The sequence below is a fragment of the Typopeltis vanoorti genome, chromosome 4 (genome assembly GCF_054136105.1).
Source record: "Typopeltis vanoorti isolate ZY-2024b chromosome 4, IOZ_Tvanoo_1.0, whole genome shotgun sequence".
Classification (NCBI taxonomy): Eukaryota; Metazoa; Arthropoda; class Arachnida; order Uropygi; family Thelyphonidae; genus Typopeltis; species Typopeltis vanoorti.
In genome coordinates, this window is record NC_143552.1 from 48,157,544 (window position 1) to 48,178,808 (window position 21,265).

A 21,265-nucleotide genomic window follows, 5' to 3' on the forward strand; every position below is an offset into this window, starting at 1 on the left:
TTACAGAACTTGGTTTTCTTTTGAGATATGTGCACATTGCTCGTATATGCTCAGTAGAATGCTCGTGATCATATAAGGTTCGTGTTATATTTCCCCAGTCATTAAAATTCATTAAGCTATTATTTGACTTAGAAAACAATTTACAAACAAAACAGTAAATTCCTTTGCTGGTTTCTGAAAAAATTAGCAACTCTCGTTTCTTCTTTGTTCCATTCACCTTTTTATAGTAAAAATGTGATATATTTACATTTGACATATATTCTATTACGTTCTGTGTATTCTTTTTTTAAATTTTCGATTTTACCAACATTCTGGGGCATATTTGTTAAAATATGCTCGATAAACTGTTCATTAATAGTAAGTGGCCTGCTATATTGGTAGGATAAGAGATAGCTTGCTTGCTGGTAAGTACAGACTCCGATTGAAAATTTTCTTCAGAATCCTCTTGATTTGTTTCATTTACTTCTTTCTCTCCTTCTATGTTTTCTACATCATTTTGATGTTCTTCATTTTCACTTTCATCTCCTCCTGATATTGATACCAATGTTTCGTTTTCATTCCGAGAACTGTGAAGTACAACTTCAGTTCTACGAAATTCTTCATTTTATATAAATAAATGACTAACTTATATCGATGGATTATAAATAATTATGCAACTTCTACGATACTTTATATTTAATATTAAATTTTCTAAATAGTTTAATATCTTTTAATGTAATTCTAAATATATATATTATTTACACTTTTAAATATTCCATGTAATTGAATCATAATTAATTTAAAGAAAGATGTAATTAAAATCTTTCTGTGAAAGATTTCAATTGCAGTGTTGATTATTGATTTTGAGAACTTTGATTTTGTTTGACAAGCTTCGTTGACAAGCATCATTAGTTGCTACAAAAATTCTGAATACCAAAAAAATATTAAAAGTAATAATTTAGTATAAAGAATTTAAATGCAATCAAATTAAGCTTGCTAATCAAATTAAAAATTGGAACTTCATGAACTGTAAAGTTCAGATATTCTCACTAAAAATAAAAATTTTGAATTTACAGTAATAAAAATTATAGCAAAAATCATTATATTTATGGAATTACAACAGTTATTTATTACAAGATTTATTCAATTCCAGCTTGGATTTTTTTAAGTTGCAGTAATAAGCATAATAATTCCAGTTTTAGTTAAAACATAGAGGCAATAAATAGTAACGATAACTTGCTATGCTCGCTGACATCCACTTTTTTACTCGACATTTTACCCTAAAATGACTAGAATCTTGATGCAGAAAAAAATGAACTGAAAAATCGATTTAATTTATAAAGAATAATAAACTTGAAATTCAAATGCCCTATTTATATGATATAGAAACTGCTCTTACCCAACTAATTAATACAAATAGCAGCAGCACACAACAAAACCTCTGTTGTCTCTGGAACGTGTTTCAAAATGATCGCAAAAACTTTCTTTAACTCAAAAACTTATTTACTCTGTTTATAATATCCACTTATTAAACTTCTAGTATGCTTGCAAAGAGATTAGCTAACTCTCTATTGAGTTACTTTTAAAACTGTATATCAACTTCAAATATGCCAATAGATTCTCTTAATGACACTTCTTGTTACTGTTAATCTAAATCTTAATTGTCTAACTTGCAAAAGCTCTGTATCGCAGTCAGTCAGTCAAAGGTCTTGCTCAAAAAGTTCTAAGGCAATTCTCTCATCTGAGATCTTGAGCTTCCTTCAGGAAATCTGGCTTCAGAAATATCTCATTGGGAAGATAGCAGACTGTGAACTGTGCCCTGCAGTACTCATATACAGCTCTGGCAAAAAGAAAAACTTCCGAGAGAAGGTGTTTCGGGTAATTTGTCGCCTTTTCTCCTCTGCTTGGGCTCGCCAAAAATGCCTGGACGACTTCTTCCTTTTTCTGCCTCCTCCACTAACTCGAATTGATGCCAACTGTCAACCGGGATTCTGCTCTGGCCTGGAAGTTTTTCTCCGGCGATTGGAACATCTCCTTTCGGCAACTCGAAGCCTTCTCTTAAGACTGAAACCGGGAAGCTCCTCTCTGGCAACGTCTGAAAACAGGAAGCCCTATATGCTTAGCTCTGTCCCCTTTTATTATACATTCTCTGAGACCTCGCACAAAGTTTGTAACCCCCCAAAGAATTCGGCATGATTCTTTCATCTTAAGTTTCAAGTTCGGCCCGCTCTTTGTTCTCTTCTGTGCCTTCTTTTGATTGTAAGTTGCCAACCATTGGATAGTTGTGTGAACCTTTCTGACTGACTTTGGAGGTGTTTACATGCAGAGCTTGTAAGCCTTTCTCATACCCACAAAATTTAATAAACAACCTTTCTAATGCCAGCATGTAGATCTATTACATACAGCTCCGGCGAAAAACATTGCCTTTGTTTTTAACACTCTAACATATTCTTATTAAAGAAGTATATACAGTTAATTTCCAAAGGGCTATTTACAAAAATATCTAATACAAAATATACAGAGACAAACAAGGTTATTTTTTACAACATTCTTATGGGACTTGACCTAAGTAAAAAAATCGATGTATTGTGCTTTGGAATATTTAAGCTACAATCGAATTTTTACAATATTGATAAGAATAATAGTCTAAAAGTTGGTAGTCCAGCGAAAACCATCTTGAAAACCTCAAAATGAAACTAGTTTATTTATTTAAAAACACAAAAATACAAATTTATTAAGTATATCTTTATAGAGTTCATAATTAAAAGGACTCTAATAATAATGATACTAATAATAATAGATTTCTACAGATGTGTCTCATCTTGTTTTGGTATTATCAAAATTATCAAGTTATTCTGAAGCATTATGAATTTTTCTATTTTATTATTATGCCGCTAATATTTCTTCAAATGCAGCACTTTTTACAACAAAACTGGCTAAGTTATGTCAAATATATCTGTTCGCAAATATACTCAAAATCCCCTTTGACCTAATAAAAAGGCAGAATGCTGATGAAACTTCATCAGCATTCTATCTGTTAAAATGCAATTACCCTCCCCTCCCCGCACATAACTACCATAACGGATTATTGTAGTTATGTGCACTGTATTTCTTGGATTGACCCTTTTTTGCTGCACAATTTACTTATTGTGTCTCTTCCCAAATAAAAACGAATTTCACATGTGCGAAAATAAATGATCATAATGTTTGTTTACATTGGAAATATTATGTCAAATATTTATATTTTTTAAATAACATTTATTGAAATAAATATGACATTTTGCTTCCTTTCCTTGCAAAATAAGATTATTATATGGGTCACAAATTTCAATTGCAGGAACGATTTTTTTTATTTTTTTTTATGAACAACAAATGGTGTTAAACTGCATTACTCGGGGTTTCCAATTGCGAGTCTTTTTAATTTATATCCAATGGTATTTTATCAGAGATTCTACGCCTTTGTCTTTTGCTTAAAACTGCAACAGTATACTTAGGAAAAATATTGATTTCAAACAAAAGAAAGTGCGCACATGTTATCTAGCAGTATTTATGTATGTGGTGATAATTTTGGGAGGGGGAAGTTAGCCATTAAAGGCAAATTAATTCTGCTATGAAAATTTTGGAAATAAAATTTCATTTTGACGCATGCACCTATACATGTTTCAAAAGATAAACTGTAGGGAAAATATCGCTACTTCAAAACTGCCGCATAATATCTAAATTAGCCGAAAATATGTACATAACAGTTGACTTCATAATTGCTGTTTATTTTGATTTGTAGTGAGTGATTGGGGGGGGGGGGGGGAACCAAGAAAGTTGAAATGGAAAAACCTACAGATTACGTTATAAAAATTATGCATTACCTGATATGATTCAAGATTTGCGTATGATAACTAACCTTCGAACTAAGATTATAAATAAAATAGGAAACTTAATTGATGGAGGCTGTATTCATTTTTAGATTCGGATTTTCATGAATTTATAAAATAATTGTTTGACAAAAAAAATTATCTTCAATCGAGTTCTTGGAGAATTTTAAAATGTATTGGCGATTAAAATAATTAGCAACAAAATTGATAGTGACATTGATCTTCCAAAGTGATACAATATGAAGTGAAGAAAGCATGAAAGGATTTCTAATTTTACGCTGCCATTAAAAACTATAATTATACGATAAAAACAAGCAGCAAAATGAATATGATTCATAGGTATTTAGTCTGATATAACTTAGATTCCGGTTACCGAGCAAATGGCAAGCAACTGTGTTTCTTGCTGTAGACCACAGAACATAGCTACTATGTACACCAGATAATGTAGTTAAGTGTTCTTTTCAATGTGAAGGATTATCGCACTTTCTAATGGACATGATGGTCAAACTACACTTCTTATCCATGTTCTTTCAGCAGGTGGACAGAATATTATCCAGGTTTGCTGGACGTGTATATACGTCCAACAAAGAAATGGTACGCTTACATACATGAATTTTATGGAATACAGAGTTCCTGTTAGTTTTATATTCTAAGGAAAGAACAATGTATTTCAAATGGGAGCCTCACAAATTTTTCAGCGGCCTCTAGTTTTTACATTATGAATTTAATATTTAAAAATAAGTATTTTATTTTGCAACTATAACTATGCTTTTTTTTATTGTTCTTTGTGAGGAGTAAGGTTTTAAAATGAGGCCCCCATCTTGCGCCTCATGTGCCTAATGGTAAATGCAGCCCTGGATACTACTGAAATAACACGGATAGAGCATAAAATTACTTTATGTATTTCACTGAGTGGTTAATGTTCTATTAATCTTTAAACTTGTTAATGCATATTATATTGTCCATACAAATATTGCTTGTTACTTAGTCACTCTAAATATAGCTTACACAAAATCTGAACCTACAGCTATTGCAGAAACAAGTATTTTAAAACTAACTGAGGCATTTTCTAAAACTAATAGACTTAATAAAAGAGGACCTGAAAACCAAATCACAACACGTGATACCAAACTGGACAGAATTGTTTGGACTCTCCCAGGACGATGATGGAAGAGAGAAGAAGATGGTGGAAGATGATGGAAGAGAGAAGAAGAATAGACTTAATAACATATGCATCATATTTACATATTATACATGGTATATATACTTCAAAACAAAGGTCTAGTAATCTACTGTTTATCCAACCTTTCAAAACAATGACTGTTTCATGTCAGCTGACTTTGCTGTACAGCACCATATAATAATTCTTTAATTATCCAAACTTGCTGTTTTGATAATTGAAGGGTAGGATAAATGGCAGATTACTGTATTATTAGTATTATGTACCTCTTCTGTGCTAAACAGCCTGAAGACAGGCTTCAAGTTCAAGTCTAGTCCCCAACTTTTACTAAGCCTTTTTTCAACCAGTTCCTGAGTTAGTCGATTTCTGGCATGGGCAAGCAGGTTTTTTCTCCCGTAAACTCAAGAAAATCTACCATAGAACCCACACTATTTCAGACATTAAAAATATTGTGTTAGGGTTAGGGACCCCAAGATGGCACTTGTTGTGCCATATCCTCACTGTGGGTTGCTTAATTAGTGATAGCCTTGGGCCAGCTATCACTGATTGGCTACCAGTGGAGACTGAACTGCCCATTCAGTCTCCAAAAGTTAGACAGGGCTAAAACGGCCTCGCCTACTTCCTATATGGCAATAAAAAGGCGTTAGCTGATAGTATTTTCTTAGTAATTCCCTTCTCATATTCCATTTTTGTCTTCCTTACTATATTAGTCACTTTCCTGGCTTGAGTTTTATATTTCTCATGCAACTGCTCTACGACCTTCTCTTTATAATTCTTCCATAACCTCTTTTTCATCTACAGTTCTGATTTGATTTTATTAGTCATCCGCTTTACACCAAATCATTTTGTTTTTTTCACTTGAGGAATGCAATTCACCATTGCTGTTGATAAATATTTCTTCACTAGCCTCCATGCAATGCTGATATCTCTCCATTACAATTCATCCATCATGGAACTGCCCCTAACTAATTTCTAAGATTATTATAGTAACTTGCCTTATAATTTCACATAAATTCCTTTCTCCTACTTTTGCATGTCTATCCAGCCTCCAAACCTATTAAAAACCTATTCAGTTTTGCATTTTATGACTTGTTAACTTGATTATGTAGTTTTTTAAACATGAAATATAAATTACAAATTTCATTCCATATTTTAAAAGAAATTACTGCCAGAGAAAAAAATGCAAACTCTTAAGAAAACACTAATTCATCTAGAGAGGCATATGTGGTGAAGTTTTGTCCGCATGATTAAAAAAATAAGAACACCATGATGAAAAGAAGTTAAAGAAGTAGTCCTGGAAAAGAAGAAAGTGTACAGAAAGTTGCTAACAAATTAGTGGGCAAACACCCTAAAAGCATACAGGGAAAAATGTAAGAGAGATAAGCTATTTGTAAAAGTAGCTAAACAAAACTGCTGACTAAACTTTGGTAATGGAGAAAAGAGTACTGTAAATGGATCAGAGATGATAAAGATAATATGTTTTCATGTCATCTTTATCACATCTAATTATCCAGAGTAATTACTTAAAACTCTTAAACAAGACAAGTACAACAGAACAGCAGTAGAAAATACTCCAGAGAAATGCAAACAGGAGTACATATCAATACCAGCTTTGTTGATTCTGTTGTCTATTTCCATATTTAATTTACCATCGTCAGTAAAAATCGTGAATAAGTAGCTGAAATGTTTTACTTGTTCCACAGTTCCCCGTTCACAACACAGTTGACATTTTCAACAATTCTACCTATTTTCATTGTATTTGTCTTTTTAATGCTGACCTTTAAAGGAATGCGGAGAACCAACCAGGGCTTCTGACCTAATGTCCAATCCTAACCCTCTCGTGGTGCACCCTGTTGGGTATCTACCTGGATACTGAACGAACAAGGATGGGCTGGCAATTTGGGATTTAGCCGACCAAATTGTATTCTTATTGGCTTAAACCAATATAGAAAATGATGGTACAACATGACAAAATTTCATGAAGTAGTTTAATTATTTATATTTTAAGTACAAGTACAGTGGTATTGTCAGATATTATTAATATCAATTTGCATAATACAAGGCTCCAAAAAAGTACTGATGGTAACTGATGCACCCCCCCCCCTCCCAAACTGTGTCAATATTAGTCACAATGCACACCATGCTCTGCTTATACAGAGACCACAAATCAGGGGAAGCTTTATTTCCATGGTGGTATGGAACTTGTAGTGTTAATTATCCTGCAGTTTGCTTGTCAGGTCAAAGCAATGCAAGCTATAGATAAAAACATGACAAGTGACAAAACAGCAGCAGTTTACTTCAATTTATTTAAATATGCCTGATTACATAAGATGAACATATTCAAATCATTTCCCTACTGCAGTTTTTTTTTTTTTTTTTTTTTTTTTTGGTTTCTTGAAAATATCCCCTATAATACCTTGTTAGGTTACTTTTACATCAAGTTAGTTTTAAAGGGATAAGTGATTTCTGAGTATTTCTTTATCATATAACAAAAAAACATCGGAATTGGGATTATGTAAAACTGCAATGAATTAAAATAAAAATTTCAAATATTTTGTAGTAAAATATAAAAAATGTTTTAATCTTGGTATATGACACTTCTGACATATAATTTTAAGTTTGTTAAGCTGTATTCCACATAACGATCATTTAATCTGTTGTAGCTATGATTCATTTGAATAAGTAGTCATCTTAGTCTATTGTTAATAATGGATGAAGAGGAGTCAGGAGGTGAGAATTAACAATTCGTTGGCTTATTATTAAATAAAATGCTGGGGGATGGGTTCAGTACCCAAATTTTAAGTTAATTCAAGCAAACACATCCTCTGATGGATAAGCAAAGTATATATTATTATTACTGTACAAACACCTTCATGAAGTCTGAAAACTCACTGAGGGAGACCCAAACCATCAGACCTCTCCTTGAACTCATTATTAACAGACAAAGTACTCACAACTGACTGGTAACCCACCCATTCCACTCATTTACAACCTTCCAAGCAAAAAATCTAATCCTCGCATCTCTACTAACCATACCTTTATTCAAATTCCAGGGATGACTTCTTGTTCTTCCCATTCTAACCAAGTGCCGAAACATTTCCTCTGGATTAATCCTATACAACCCTTTAAGCAACTTAAATGTTTCTATCATATCCCCTCTTTTTCACCTATCAACTTCTGCAATCCACACACCCTCAATCTATCCTCATAGGAAACATTCCACAGACCACTCACCATCTTTGTCATTCACCTCTGAATCTTCACCACTTCCTCATTCTTAAGAAACCCAGGAGACCAGACCTGGGCACAACAATCCAGATGTGGATGTATCAAGGCCTTATAAGGAGGAATAACAACTTATTTATACTACTTGTTAGTGTGCTTCCCTAACAAAGTAATCTTATGGCCTTGGCAAAATCCAGCCAAATCATTGTATAGCCATTTCCATTATCCAACTGAGCTGTTACTCTATTATAAAATGTTAATAAATTACTAAGGCATGACCAACCCTTCACAAAGCCATACTGACTCTCATATAGTATCATATTTTTATCTGGCCATCCTTAAATTCTCTTTTTGATCAATTTTTCTAGTACTTTTACCACCACACCCGAGATACTGATTGGTCCTTAATTTGCTACTGTAGTCTTTCCACTCCCTTGGAACTCCAGAGCAGAGACTTAAATTAAAGAGCCTAGTCAGAGACATTACAAGTTCCCTTGCACATTCTTTATCCCATCTAAACCCTTAGCTGTATTTACATTGAGATTCTGCAATATCCTAAGAACCTATTTTAGTTAAGGGATATTATATCCCATATTGTTTCTTAGCTGAATAAGAAACTCAAAGAGTTTCATGCCAAATATAGAAATTATATAAAGTTCAGCGATTCCAAGTGTAAGCAAATACCTGGATAGAGCAGCAACTGACCCTTGAAGGTAGTGCAAGCTGAGGCAACTCATACAAAGGGTGGAGCAAGCTCTGATCACTATTCTTGATATTTACCCATAATGTGAACTTATCTCCTTAACTTGAAGCCTTTGGCTCTTCATTATAATTAGTATCCTAAGAACCTCCAATTCATCCACCTCTGTTCCCATTAGTGTCTGTCACATAGGATAAAGCAGCAACCTCACTTGGATGATATACCCTTGCAGAGTCACTCAGTAACTCAACTATTTTATCTGCTCCTGTCACCTCTTGACCATCATCATCACTCATTAAGGTTAATCTTCAAAAGTCATTCTTCTTCTTAGTTGTAATACAATAAAATAACTCTTTGGGATTTCCTTTGGCCTGCTCAGCTAAATTCTTCTCATAATCTGATTTTGCCTTCCTTGCCATGCTGGTCACCTTTCTCTTTATATACCCTCCACAACATTTTCTTTTTCTGCAGCTTATGCTTGATATTATTCATTCATCTAACTCTTACCTGATAACACCTCCTTACCTTAGGTATGCAATTTAATATTGTTTCCCCTAGATGCCACTTAACTATCTCCCATGCACTACTTAACATCCTTCCCTTGCAGTGTTTTATTCCCGACACTTTCACTAATCTGAGGCAATGTGGCCACCTTGGTTATGGATAGCTCTTCTGATCCTATAACCAGGTCATATATATATATATATATATGGATCATTTAAAGATCAAAGCCAAATAACTGGAAGGAGACCTCCACATGCAGAGACCAACTGGGACTTCTGACCTGATGTCCAATCCTCACCATCTGTGGTGCACCCCCATTAATAGGTATCTACTGGTTACTGAACATCAGCTAAGTGCCAAATTGCTAGCAATTTGGCACTTAGCTGATGAAACTGCAATTTTTATTGGCTCAAACCACAAATACATATGATAGTACAACATGAGATACCATGCTGGCTGGGGCATTGCCCAGTTAAACACAAGGCCCCCCTGCTGTTTTCATCAGGGAACCAGAGTGAACAGTGAAAAGTCAGCTACTGGAACAAGCTCCAACTCAACATTTACAAGGGTAGTCTGAAAAGTTCTTGGCCTAACAATGAAAAAACTAATTTAAAATTTCAAAATGATTTTTATTTTTCACCATAATCTCCCTTAAGACTAATACATCCAGTGATGCTCCAGTGCCATGATCTCATCCCTGCAGTGGTTCTCAGTAAGATCTGCAAAATACCCCTCTACAGCTGCAATCATCTCTTGATTCGAAGAAAAATGTTGACCAGCGAGGAAGAGTTTTAGTTTTGGGAAGAGACAGAAGTCAGAGGGAGCCAAATATGGAGAATAGGGTGGATGTTCCAACAGGTCATAGTGCAGATCCCTTAATTTTCCCATTCCCAAAATACCTTTGTGGCAGGTGCATTGTCCCGATGAAAGATGATTTTTTTTCTTCTGCAAACCGGGTCTTTTCTCACAAATTTTTTCATCTAGTCTGGTTAAAAGATTGGAATAATATGACCCGGTTATCGTTTTACTCTTTTCAAGATAAATAAAAAACAAAATGCCTTTAGCATCCCAAAACACTGATGCCATGACCATTCCTGCAGATGGAACCGACTTTGTCTTCTTTGGTGCTGAACAACCAGCTTCGGTCCACTGTTTTGACTGCTGTTTGGATTCTGGTGTGTAATGATGAATCCAAGTCTCATCGATAGTAATAAATTGACACACAAAATCAGTTTTATTCTTGTTAAAACGCTCCAAGCACTGTTCAGAGATTTTCATGCGAATGCGTTTTTGATCTGCTGTGAGCAAGCGTGGCACCCATCTTGCGCAAAGCTTTTCCATTTGCAATTCTTCATGCAAAATATATCTTACATGTTCTTTTCAAATGCCTATAGTCTCAGCAATTTCACACACTTTGACTCGCTGGTCATCCAATATCATACCGTGCACTTGATCAATGATTTCTGGTGTTGTTGCACTTTTTTTGGACATTCTTCATGTGTCGTCATCATCTTCAAGGCTGGTACGGCCACATTTAAACTCGGCAGCCCATTTCTTAATTGTCAAAAATGCAGGAGAAGAGTGCCCACAAACTTTTATGACCTTTGAATGAATTTCTTTTGACATTAAACCTTCTTTTACAAAGAATTTTATAACCGCACAATACTCAATTTTATCCATTTCAAGGGATACAGACAACACTTTTGCTTCGGACAGCTGTATAAAACAAACTACTTGATAGAATGACTTGGAACTTCACACGGATGCTTATGACAGATGTACCAACTTAGAAAAAAAAAAAAAATCATGCTGATAGTGTTGCCATCTATGGTTGAGGCCGAGAACTTTTCAGACCACCCTTCATAGAAGAAGAATAAATCCAACATCAGAAAACTGAAAATAGGAACCATCAATATAAGGAGTAGTAATGGAAAAGAAATTGAACTTGCAGAATAATTGGAAAAGTACCACGTGGACATAATTGGCATTACTGAGACACATACAAAAAAAAACAAAAAAACAAAAAACAGGTGAAACTTACTAAATAACAAGTATAGGATGTTATTTTCAGGCAATAATGATCAAAGAAAAGAAGAAATATTGATAGGATTCAACACTAAACATGAAGATAAACTTCTTGATTGAAAGGCAGTTTCAAGTACTTATGTGGGCAGAATTCAAAATGGGGATGGACAATGAAACTTATTTGTGCCTATGGTCCCACAAAAGGTTGTTCCAAGGAAGAAGTGGAGGAATTTTTTGAGTCATTAGAATAGGCAGCTGATATAAAGAAAATGAAAAAAGTGGTCCTTGTTGGAGATCTGAACAGCAGAATAGGAAATGAATCCCACCAGGCATATAGCAACATTTTGGGGAAATTTGGAAAAAAGGGAAAAGCTAATAATAATGGTAAATATTTACTGGACTTCTGCTCAGGACACGGACTAGTTATTACCAACACCATGTTTCAACATAAAGATGTGCACAAGTTCACATGGAGAGAAGACACAAGAAATAAGAAAAGCCTCACTATGTGAATGTTGATAGTGATATGTTCATGCTCGTTCAGGATACAAGAGTGTACAGAGGATCTGAAATTGGAAGTGATCATTACTTAGCACTATGCAGGATAAAAATGGATATCACATTATAAAAACAGTATATGAGAAAGTTTTAAAAAAGAATTAAAGTTGAGTGACTTTTATAAGTAAACTGTAGACTTGACTAAACAAACATTATTGAAGGAAAAAAATGAAACAAATTGAAAACAATAACTACAATAACTAAACCTTGGAGTCTCAGTGGCAAACTCTGAAGATTGACTGATTCAGCTAGGAAGGTAAGTGGAAAAGTTGTTTGCAATGATAGGAAAATAAGAATGCCATGGTGGGCACAAGAAGTTAAATAAGCAGTGCTGGAAAAGAAAAAAAAACATATTAAAGGTTTCTAGCAAATAAGTCAGCAGACACCATAAAAGAATACAGAGAAAAATGTAAGGGAGCTAAGCTGTGTGTAAAGGCAGTTAAACAGAAATCATGGGAAGACTGTGATAAGAATACAGAAAATAAACATCAGTAACATGGCAAAAAAGAAATGAAAAGATTACTATAAAAAGAATCAAAGATGATAAAGGTCACATGAAAACTGAAGATAAGGATATTCTAGATGTCTTGGAGTAATTACTTTGAAAGACTGTTAAATGAAGCAAGCAAAGACAGAACCATACTAGAAAATTTTCAAGACGAATGCAAAGAGGAATACATATGAGGTAGAAAAAGCCATCAAAAATTTGAAATGTGGGAAGGTAGCTGGAGTAGGTGATATTCAACCAGAAATGCTTAAGTATGGAGGTTTAAAAAATTTGCAGTGGGTGCACTGCATAATTCAGAGGGACTGGTCAGAGTTCCCAATGATTGGAGTAGAGCTCTCATAGCACCCTTCTATAAACAGGGGAATAAAACTGAATGAGAATTACAAAGGAATTTCTCTACTAAGTGTTCCAGATAAGATTTCTGCAAGCATACTTGAAAAGAGGTTGAGAAAGATTGTGGAAGAAAAACTTGGAAAAGAACAAACTGGGTTCAGGCCAAATAGTTGTTGTCAAGATCAGATTTTCACTTCAAGACAAATAGTTGAGAATTTGTACTAATATGAAAACAATCTATACTTAAGTTTTGCGGATCTGGAAAAGGCATATGACAAGGTGCCCAAAGAAGAGCTTTTCAAAACACTACAATTATATGAGGTGAATGGCACATTATATAGAGCAATATATTCTATATTTAAATTGTCAGTCAGCAGTTAGCATTGAAGGAAATACCAGAAGATGGTCTGATGTAAAATCAGAGATGAGACAAGGATGCATATTATCTCCACTCTTATTCATCATCTATACGGATCACATTATGAAAGTAAGTGGCATCAAGTCTGATATTAGAACTGGAGATGTCACACTTAGCTCTTTGCATTATGCAGATGATGTACTCCTAAACACATCTAGTGCAATTCTCCAGGATTCACTAACTAAATTGAATAACAGCTGTAAAAAATTTGGCATGAAAATCAGTAATAAAAATACCAAAACTATGAAAATAGGCAGGAGCAAAGAAAACTTCAGCTGCATTCTGAATGGAGATCCTATAGAACAAGTAAAATATTTCAGCTATTTAGGCACAGTTTTTAGTGAAAATGGCAGCTTAAATATGGAAATAGACAACAGAATAAGCAAAGCTGGTATGTTGGGTAGCCAGCTAAATATGGAATAAAACAGAAATTAGCCAAAAGACCAAACTAGCAGTATATAAGACAGTGTTTAAACTAGTTTTAAGTTATAGATCTGAGAGTTGGGTTAGAAATAAAACACTTGACCAGAGACTAGAGACCACAGATATGAGGGTTCTGAGAAAAATTAGGGAAGTGAATCAATGGCAGAATCATATTAAAAATGAAGATATCAGAAAGGAACTTGATGTGATTAACATTCGAGAATGTATCAACACAGCTAATCTAAGGAGGTATGGTATGGTCACTTAAATAGAATAGGCGAGGAAAGGTTAGCAAAACAGGTGCTTGATACCAAGAAAGACATCCAGAGGAAGACCAATGTCTAGGTGGATTGATTCAGTCAGAAATGGCTTAGAAGTACTAAATGTTAGATATGACAATATTGGAGTGCTCATAAGTAATAGACTGATTTGGAGGAAAATTGTTGATAGGAGATCAATAATAATGTAAATTTAATCATGTAGTGCTGTCATAATAACCTGAATACCCCTTGGGGATATATATATATATATATATATATGTAAAAGTATTTTTACCTTGGGTATAAATATGTTAAAGATACCAAGCAATTTTAAACTTGGTTTTACTCCATTTCCCAAGTAAGCAAACAGACTAAAAGTCAAGTTTGCGCCTGCAATTGATGCAAGTCTAACTGATCCCACAGGTAGTGCAGGACCAGGGCAACTCGTGGCAAAGGTGGAACAAGCTCCGATCACTAATCTTAATATTTACCCTTAATGCCAAAACACATCTCCAAGAAGGGGATGTATGATGTTTTGTATTAAAGGCAAGGGGCCACTATATATTACTGTATATTACTAAATCTTGGTATTTCTAACCTAGCTCCCACTGACGAGACCTCAATAAAGGTCGAAACCGGTCTGGGTAGTGGCCCCTTGCCTTTAATACAAAACATCATACATCCCCTTCTTGGAGATGTGTTTTGGCATTAAGGGTAAATATTAAGATTAGTGATCGGAGCTTGTTCCACCTTTGCCACGAGTTGCCCTGGTCCTGCACTACCTGTGGGATCAGTTAGACTTGCATCAATTGCAGGCGCAAACTTGACTTTTAGTCTGTTTGCTTACTTGGGAAATGGAGTAAAACCAAGTTTAAAATTGCTTGGTATCTTTAACATATATATATATATATATATATATATATATAGAGAGAGAGAGAGAGAGAGAGTTGTGTATGTGTGAATAAATAACTAATATCGTTATCAACAGTTTCTTTCTAACCTTTGCCCTCTTGTAAACTTACTAGAGGACAGAAACTCATGAGTCTAGAGCTTTAACATACAAATACAGAATTCTGATATCTACATATTACATATTTACTGTATTGTATTAACAAAAATAAAACTGTAATGTGTTTTATAAATTTAAAAATTAGTTATATTGTGTATTCGAGTGCATATAAATAAAAGTGTACTAGCTAAAAAAAAGCAGATATCCCTTGATGAGTCTCACTCCTTGTAGGTCTCTGGTAATGATAATAAATACAAATTTGAAAGACTTTTCACAAATATACTCGTCTTGAAGAACTAAGATATCCAATGATTCCTATTGGGTGGTTCCCCTATTTATGAATGGAGGCTTTACCTCGTTCTATCTTAAAGATATCAGTTTTTCTTTCCATGTAGTCTCTGCATACTGTTCCTAAAGATACCAAGGCTAATTTTTTTAATGATTACATCATATGTACTGTCATTCTAAAAAATGCCATCATGAGTGATAACTAACATACAGATAGGTAAATAATATTTTTTACAAACTGTTATATGTCTAGATCAAAACAACATGAAATTAAAATAAGTTGTTGTAAACTTTAATACACCACTGAATGTCAATAATTCTGAGGATAATTAATCCACAAAACTAGCTCCAGGAGAGGAGGTACTCCTTCCAAATTTTGTATAGTCAAATTTATTTTTGGTTCTTATGAAGTTGATTGTATTACAATCAACCTGCCATATTTCAACACTTAGTAACACTTCTTCAAGTGCCATTTCCTACCAAAGGTTGGCAACCACCTTGGAAAATACTGAGTGATCCTCAGCCACTCTGAACAGTCCCTCAGAGCATATACCAATTCATTGTCTGATGTCTGCCAGCCAAGATCTTCTTTGACTTCCTTATCCTCTTCTCCCATTTATCTTCCCTTTTATAATCAATTGAAGAATCTTATATTTTTCATTAAAAAGTAGTGACCAAGATATGCAGTTTTTCTTCTTTTTATGGTATCTAAAAGGCTCACATGATTTCCCCGTTTGTTCCAGTACTTCTTGATTGAATGTTTTTGCTGTCCATGGGATTTTTAACATTCATCTGTATAACCACATCTCAATGGCCTAAAGCTTTTTTTTTTATTTATTGAAGTTGTCTTTAAGATCCAAGTTTCTGCACTGTACAGCAGTATAGACCATACATGGCATTTAACTTTGCATACTCTAAGCTCTAAATTTAAATTGCAGTTATACAGTGCTGAGTTCATCAGGAAAAATGTTTTCTTGCTATTTCAATTCTAACTTTTATTTCCATTTCTGGGTTGCATTCTTCATTTAACCAGCATACAAGATATTTACATTTTGTCACTCTTTCTATTTGTTTCCAGTTTAAAGAAAGAGGTGAATTAAGAATTGGTTTCTTGATAATGACCATGAATTTAGTTTTGGCAATATTTATTCTTAATTTCATTTTTTTCACTCTTTTCGTTCACTAATTTGAGAATTCTGAAGAACCTGAAATATAATGTCAACCAGGAGAGCTGTCATCAGCATATCAGATGTTATTGATGATTTCACCATTTACATTAAACCCTTCCTCTCTTTCTTTTAAGATTTTTTGAAATATGGCTTCTGAGTATATGTTGAAAAGGAGAAGTGACAGCACACATCCTTGCCTTACTCTTCTTTTGATGTTAATGGAGTCTGTAATAATGTCATCAACTTGAACAGATGCATTTTGGTTCCAATAAGTTTTCAATGATCCTGATGTCTTTACCGTCTAATCCAATTCTTCTTAATAATTCAATCATTTTAGTGTGTTTGACTTTGTCAAATGCTTTCTCAAAGTCAATGAACCAAATGAATACTTCCTTGTTTTGGTCACTACATTTTTGGAATAAGATTTGAGTAGAAAAGAGCCTTTCTTATTCTGAAACTGCTTCTAAAGCTGAATTGGGCATCACTGATGGTATCTTCACATTTTCTGTACATTCTTTTTTGAATTATTCTCAGACACATTTTGAGAACCTGACTCATTAGACTGATTATTCTATAGTCATTACAAGTTTCGGCATTTGCTTTTTTAGGTAGCATGATGAAGGTCGACTATAACCCAGTCTTGAGGGATTATACCTTTATTGTAGATCTTATTAAATAGCTTCACTAATACAGTAATGTTGTTGTCTTCTAATAAATTTACTATTTATGCTAGTATTCCATCAGGGGCTAAGACTTGATCATTTTTAGCTGAGTTCAGATCACATATTCTACCCCTGATCTTAGAATGCATGGACCTTCCATCTGTTAATAAGCATTTTCTGGGTTTTGTCTGTTAGCATTAAAGAGTTCTTCTATATATTTCATCCAATCTTGTATTTTATCTTCCTTTTTCAGATATTATTTCTCTCTTTTTGTTTTGAAAGATACATAGTTGTTTTTCTTAAATATATGTCTCTTTCAGCTTTTTGTGTAGATTAAAAGTGTCATGCTTTTCCTGTAGAAATTCTATTTCTTTACATTTTTCATTCATCCAGATTTCAGATTAGTAACACAGAAACTAAAATGATTCCCTATATCACAAAACAGAATAATGCAGAATTCAAATGTTTCTTAATTACGAGTTCTAATAATAAATTACTATGCAAACTATTTAAGCTATGTTTGATATCAATCATCTTTTCTCTACTATAGAGAATATAAGAGTATTAGTGCTGAACTAGATAATGGTGATCAATCCAAAAGGATTATTACTATGTATTATTTGAGAGCCTCCACAGTCCCGAACTATCACGATTTGTTATACAGTATGGTGCAATAAAACAGTACTAAACTTTGACATAATTGAACTCCATAACATATATGGATTAGTAATTTTTTTTTTTTTTTTTGCATCATACTGCATTGATAAACTGAGTTAATTCTGTCCACTGGACAGCACAGTATAAATTATAACAGAAATAATTTTTGAGACTTACTTTCATTTGATATAATAAAGATGATTATGCTTAGATATAAAAGTACTAAACAAGCCACACTTTTCTACTATGGAAAGTGTACTTGACCAACAAATAATGAATTGCTATAATAAAAATGGAATAGCCCCAGATTAAAAGCTCACATAATTAATTTTAATAACACACGCGCGCGTGCGTGCAAATCAGTGGTCGTTTTCCAGTATCTTCAGAACAAATCAGAGGTCTAATGAAGTGATAAATAAACAGAAGAAATTAGCTTTACTGATGATAGTTCTCATATCTCCAAGCTTGATGTGCATTTATAAAATATTATAGCATCAGTTAAAAATGCAATGAATTTTAATGGTTGAACTGTCATATGCAAGGCTATTTTTTTTTGGTTGTATTTATCTATAATGACAAGGGTATATTAATATTACTATTTCATGTCACTTCCATTATTACATGAGTTTAAGGACTAGTTATCTTCCAGCTATATAGCATTTTCATTTGTTAACTGCATGTGTTTCTCTGGCCAATTTACTTCTTTGAGAGAATGAAAAACCCAAGTTTCTGGGATGGGGGGGGGGAACCCACACTACCTCTCATTACATCACTGATTAACTCACTTTCAACTGAAAAAGCCCAAAGAATGATCCATGTCATAGCAAGAGAAATCTAACTCAGGTCTTTTTCTAATCAAATGGCAATGTCCATTGTTCTTCCAACTGTGCTACAGAGGTGCAATATATCAGTAAAGTATTGTAAATAATTTAATAAGCTATTACAATTATCATTAGTTTTTTTTTTATCTGATGTTATTTCTTAATTCATAAAAATAATTATTTATGAAAATCTAATCAACACTACATACTGCATAATTGAAACTCATATCTTAATATCCTGTTCCAACATAATAATAATGCAAAATTTTAAACAGGAGATCAAAACAACACCTTCTATGCAATCATTTTTCATTTGATGAAAATGCAACCATTTTCATCAAATGGTTTCATCAAACCATTTGTACTCAAATCTTTAATCTATAGCAGTGCTTCCCAAAGTTTCAGTACACCTGCATACCTCCTCTCAGAAAAAGCAACTTGGGAGAAGTTATATTTCATTCAAACATGAATAATTATGTTATTTAGGTATTTAGTTTTTAAACATCTGTGTTATAACAAATTACGAACGTGAAAAACAAACTTTTTAATTATTAAATACATTTCTATTTATACAAATCCAAAATATATACACAGTAGGTTTAGCAGAGAGAGTTAACAAAATTTAGTAGGGAATTCTGACCATGTGGATCAAACTGTTTTAATTTAAACTTTCAATCCAAACCGTTCGAATCATGCTGTCAACTATACACTACCCCCTAATGGAGATCAGTCACTACTTGCCATGAGAAACATTGTTTAAATCTTCCTTTAGATTCAAAATCGAAAAATTAATTATACAATAGACTTGCTTATCTCCAATAATATTGACAAAAAAGTAATAAAAAAATTTTTTTTTTCAAAAAGTGCTTCATATCCCCCCTCCCCCCAGATACATGCAGCACACTTAGGAAAATGCTGATCTTTGGTAATACAAACTTTCCATGATTCACTGTGTAACAGTCACAAATTTCAGTCCTAAATAAAAATTGCAAAACTTTCATAAAAGCTTACTCTGAGGTAGTTTAAAGTTGAATTAGTTAAACCTTGTCTTGTTATATTCTTTGATAGTTGCTCCAGCATAGCAGGATCCTGCTGCTGTGCCTAGACAGAAAATAAGAGATGTCACACAAAAGCCTTATTTTGAAAAACAAAGCATGCAAAAAATTTTAGTTTAGAAACATCAATTATCTTAATGTTTTAAATACAATGCACATCTGTTTATCAAAATATGTGATGATATTAATAAAAAAAAAAAAAAAAAAAAAAGTTCCTTCTAGCTTCTAGTCAACCAAACTAAATTTTAATGATTTTCTTCATTAATAAATGTATTTATTAACATGTGGTATTTTACATTAGCCAACTCTTACTATAATAAATATCATTATAACCAACTAATGTGATCAAAGATCCAATGCTTTGCTAAAGGAAATTCGATAGAGCAAATTTCTTCTTCAAGTGTCATCCCCTAGAAGGAGGTTGGCAACCATGTCACAGAACCTTTTTCTTTCTTTTGCTGCTCTGGAACATTAATGGTAATTCAAGCCAGTCCAGTCCTTAATGTCTTCAAACCACATTCTCCTGGGTCTACCTCTCCTTCTTTTTCCATCCAATTTTCCTTCTACTATTAATTTCTGAATGCCTTCTTGTCTAGTTAGATGTCCAAAATATTTAAGTTTTCGCTTCCGTTACTAACGTTATAAGCAGTAGGCAAGAAGAATCACAACTGTTGTATTGAAAGCTAAGTCTGAGTATGAAAAGAAACTGGCTCTGCAAGCTAAAGACAATCCCAAAGAATTTTATTGTTATGCTGTGAGTAAAATAAAGAATGAATATGAAAGAATAACTCTATTGAGTGCAGACTGTGTGAGGGTGACAGATACAAAATAGGTTGTTCAACAAATGAATGTCCATTTTGCTAAAGGGTATCAACCTGTGTATGAAATGCGATGCTCACTGCTACCTCTTCACTGAATGAAAAAACTCAGGTGTATGGTATTAGAGGTGTTGCACAAGCTGAATAAGACTTCAGCCTCGATAAGACCTCACTTGGACTACTGTGCACAAGTCTAATCTCCTGGTTTCTGTTGTGATTCTGATTACAGGAGAGAGAGAGAGAGAGAGTGCAAAGAAGGGTGTTAAAAATAATATCAGGATCGTGGAATACTGATTATGAAGACAGATTGAAAATTTGTAGACTGCAGACAGGAGTGACATGACTGAGACTAACAAATTTCTGAAAGGTTCATATAGGAGGATTTCAATTTCAGTTGATGAAATTTTTCATTTTATGGAGGGTGGGGAAAGGACAAGAGAGCATCCTTGGAAGTTGAGAATAAATGCCTCCAAGAAAGGGGTGAGATCTAGATTTTTCTTTCATAGAGTGTTGCGTGATTGGAATGGACTGCCATTGGATGTTACATGTGCAAGTAGTGCAAATGAATTCAAGAACAAGTATGACAGCTGGTGCATGTAGTATGTAGCCTCCCTTGATAAGTCCTAATAATAATAATGTTTTAGATGTATATTAAGATTACATTTAGCATCTGATTACATGGCATATTACAAATGACTCTTCCAGCAAACTTGCATGGACCAAGGAATACTAGTAAAAAAATGAATAATAAAAAATACAAAAACATATAAAATTAATAAAAAATGGGGAAAAAAGAGACCCTTA

At 33.6% G+C, this 21,265-nt stretch overlaps 1 protein-coding gene across 6 annotated transcripts in view; it reads right to left on the reverse strand.

Annotated features, from left to right (window-relative positions):
* Positions 1-21,265, reverse strand: part of LOC150107285 (LIM domain-binding protein 2-like) — a 412,695-nt gene that overhangs the window by 81,200 nt on the left and 310,230 nt on the right. For all 6 annotated transcript variants that reach the window (XM_090391781.1, XM_090391780.1, XM_090391779.1 and 3 more), the window contains one exon: positions 19,600-19,689. In XM_090391781.1, the coding sequence (XP_090247907.1) occupies positions 19,600-19,689 (90 nt within the window). The remainder of the gene's footprint in view (positions 1-19,599; positions 19,690-21,265) is intronic.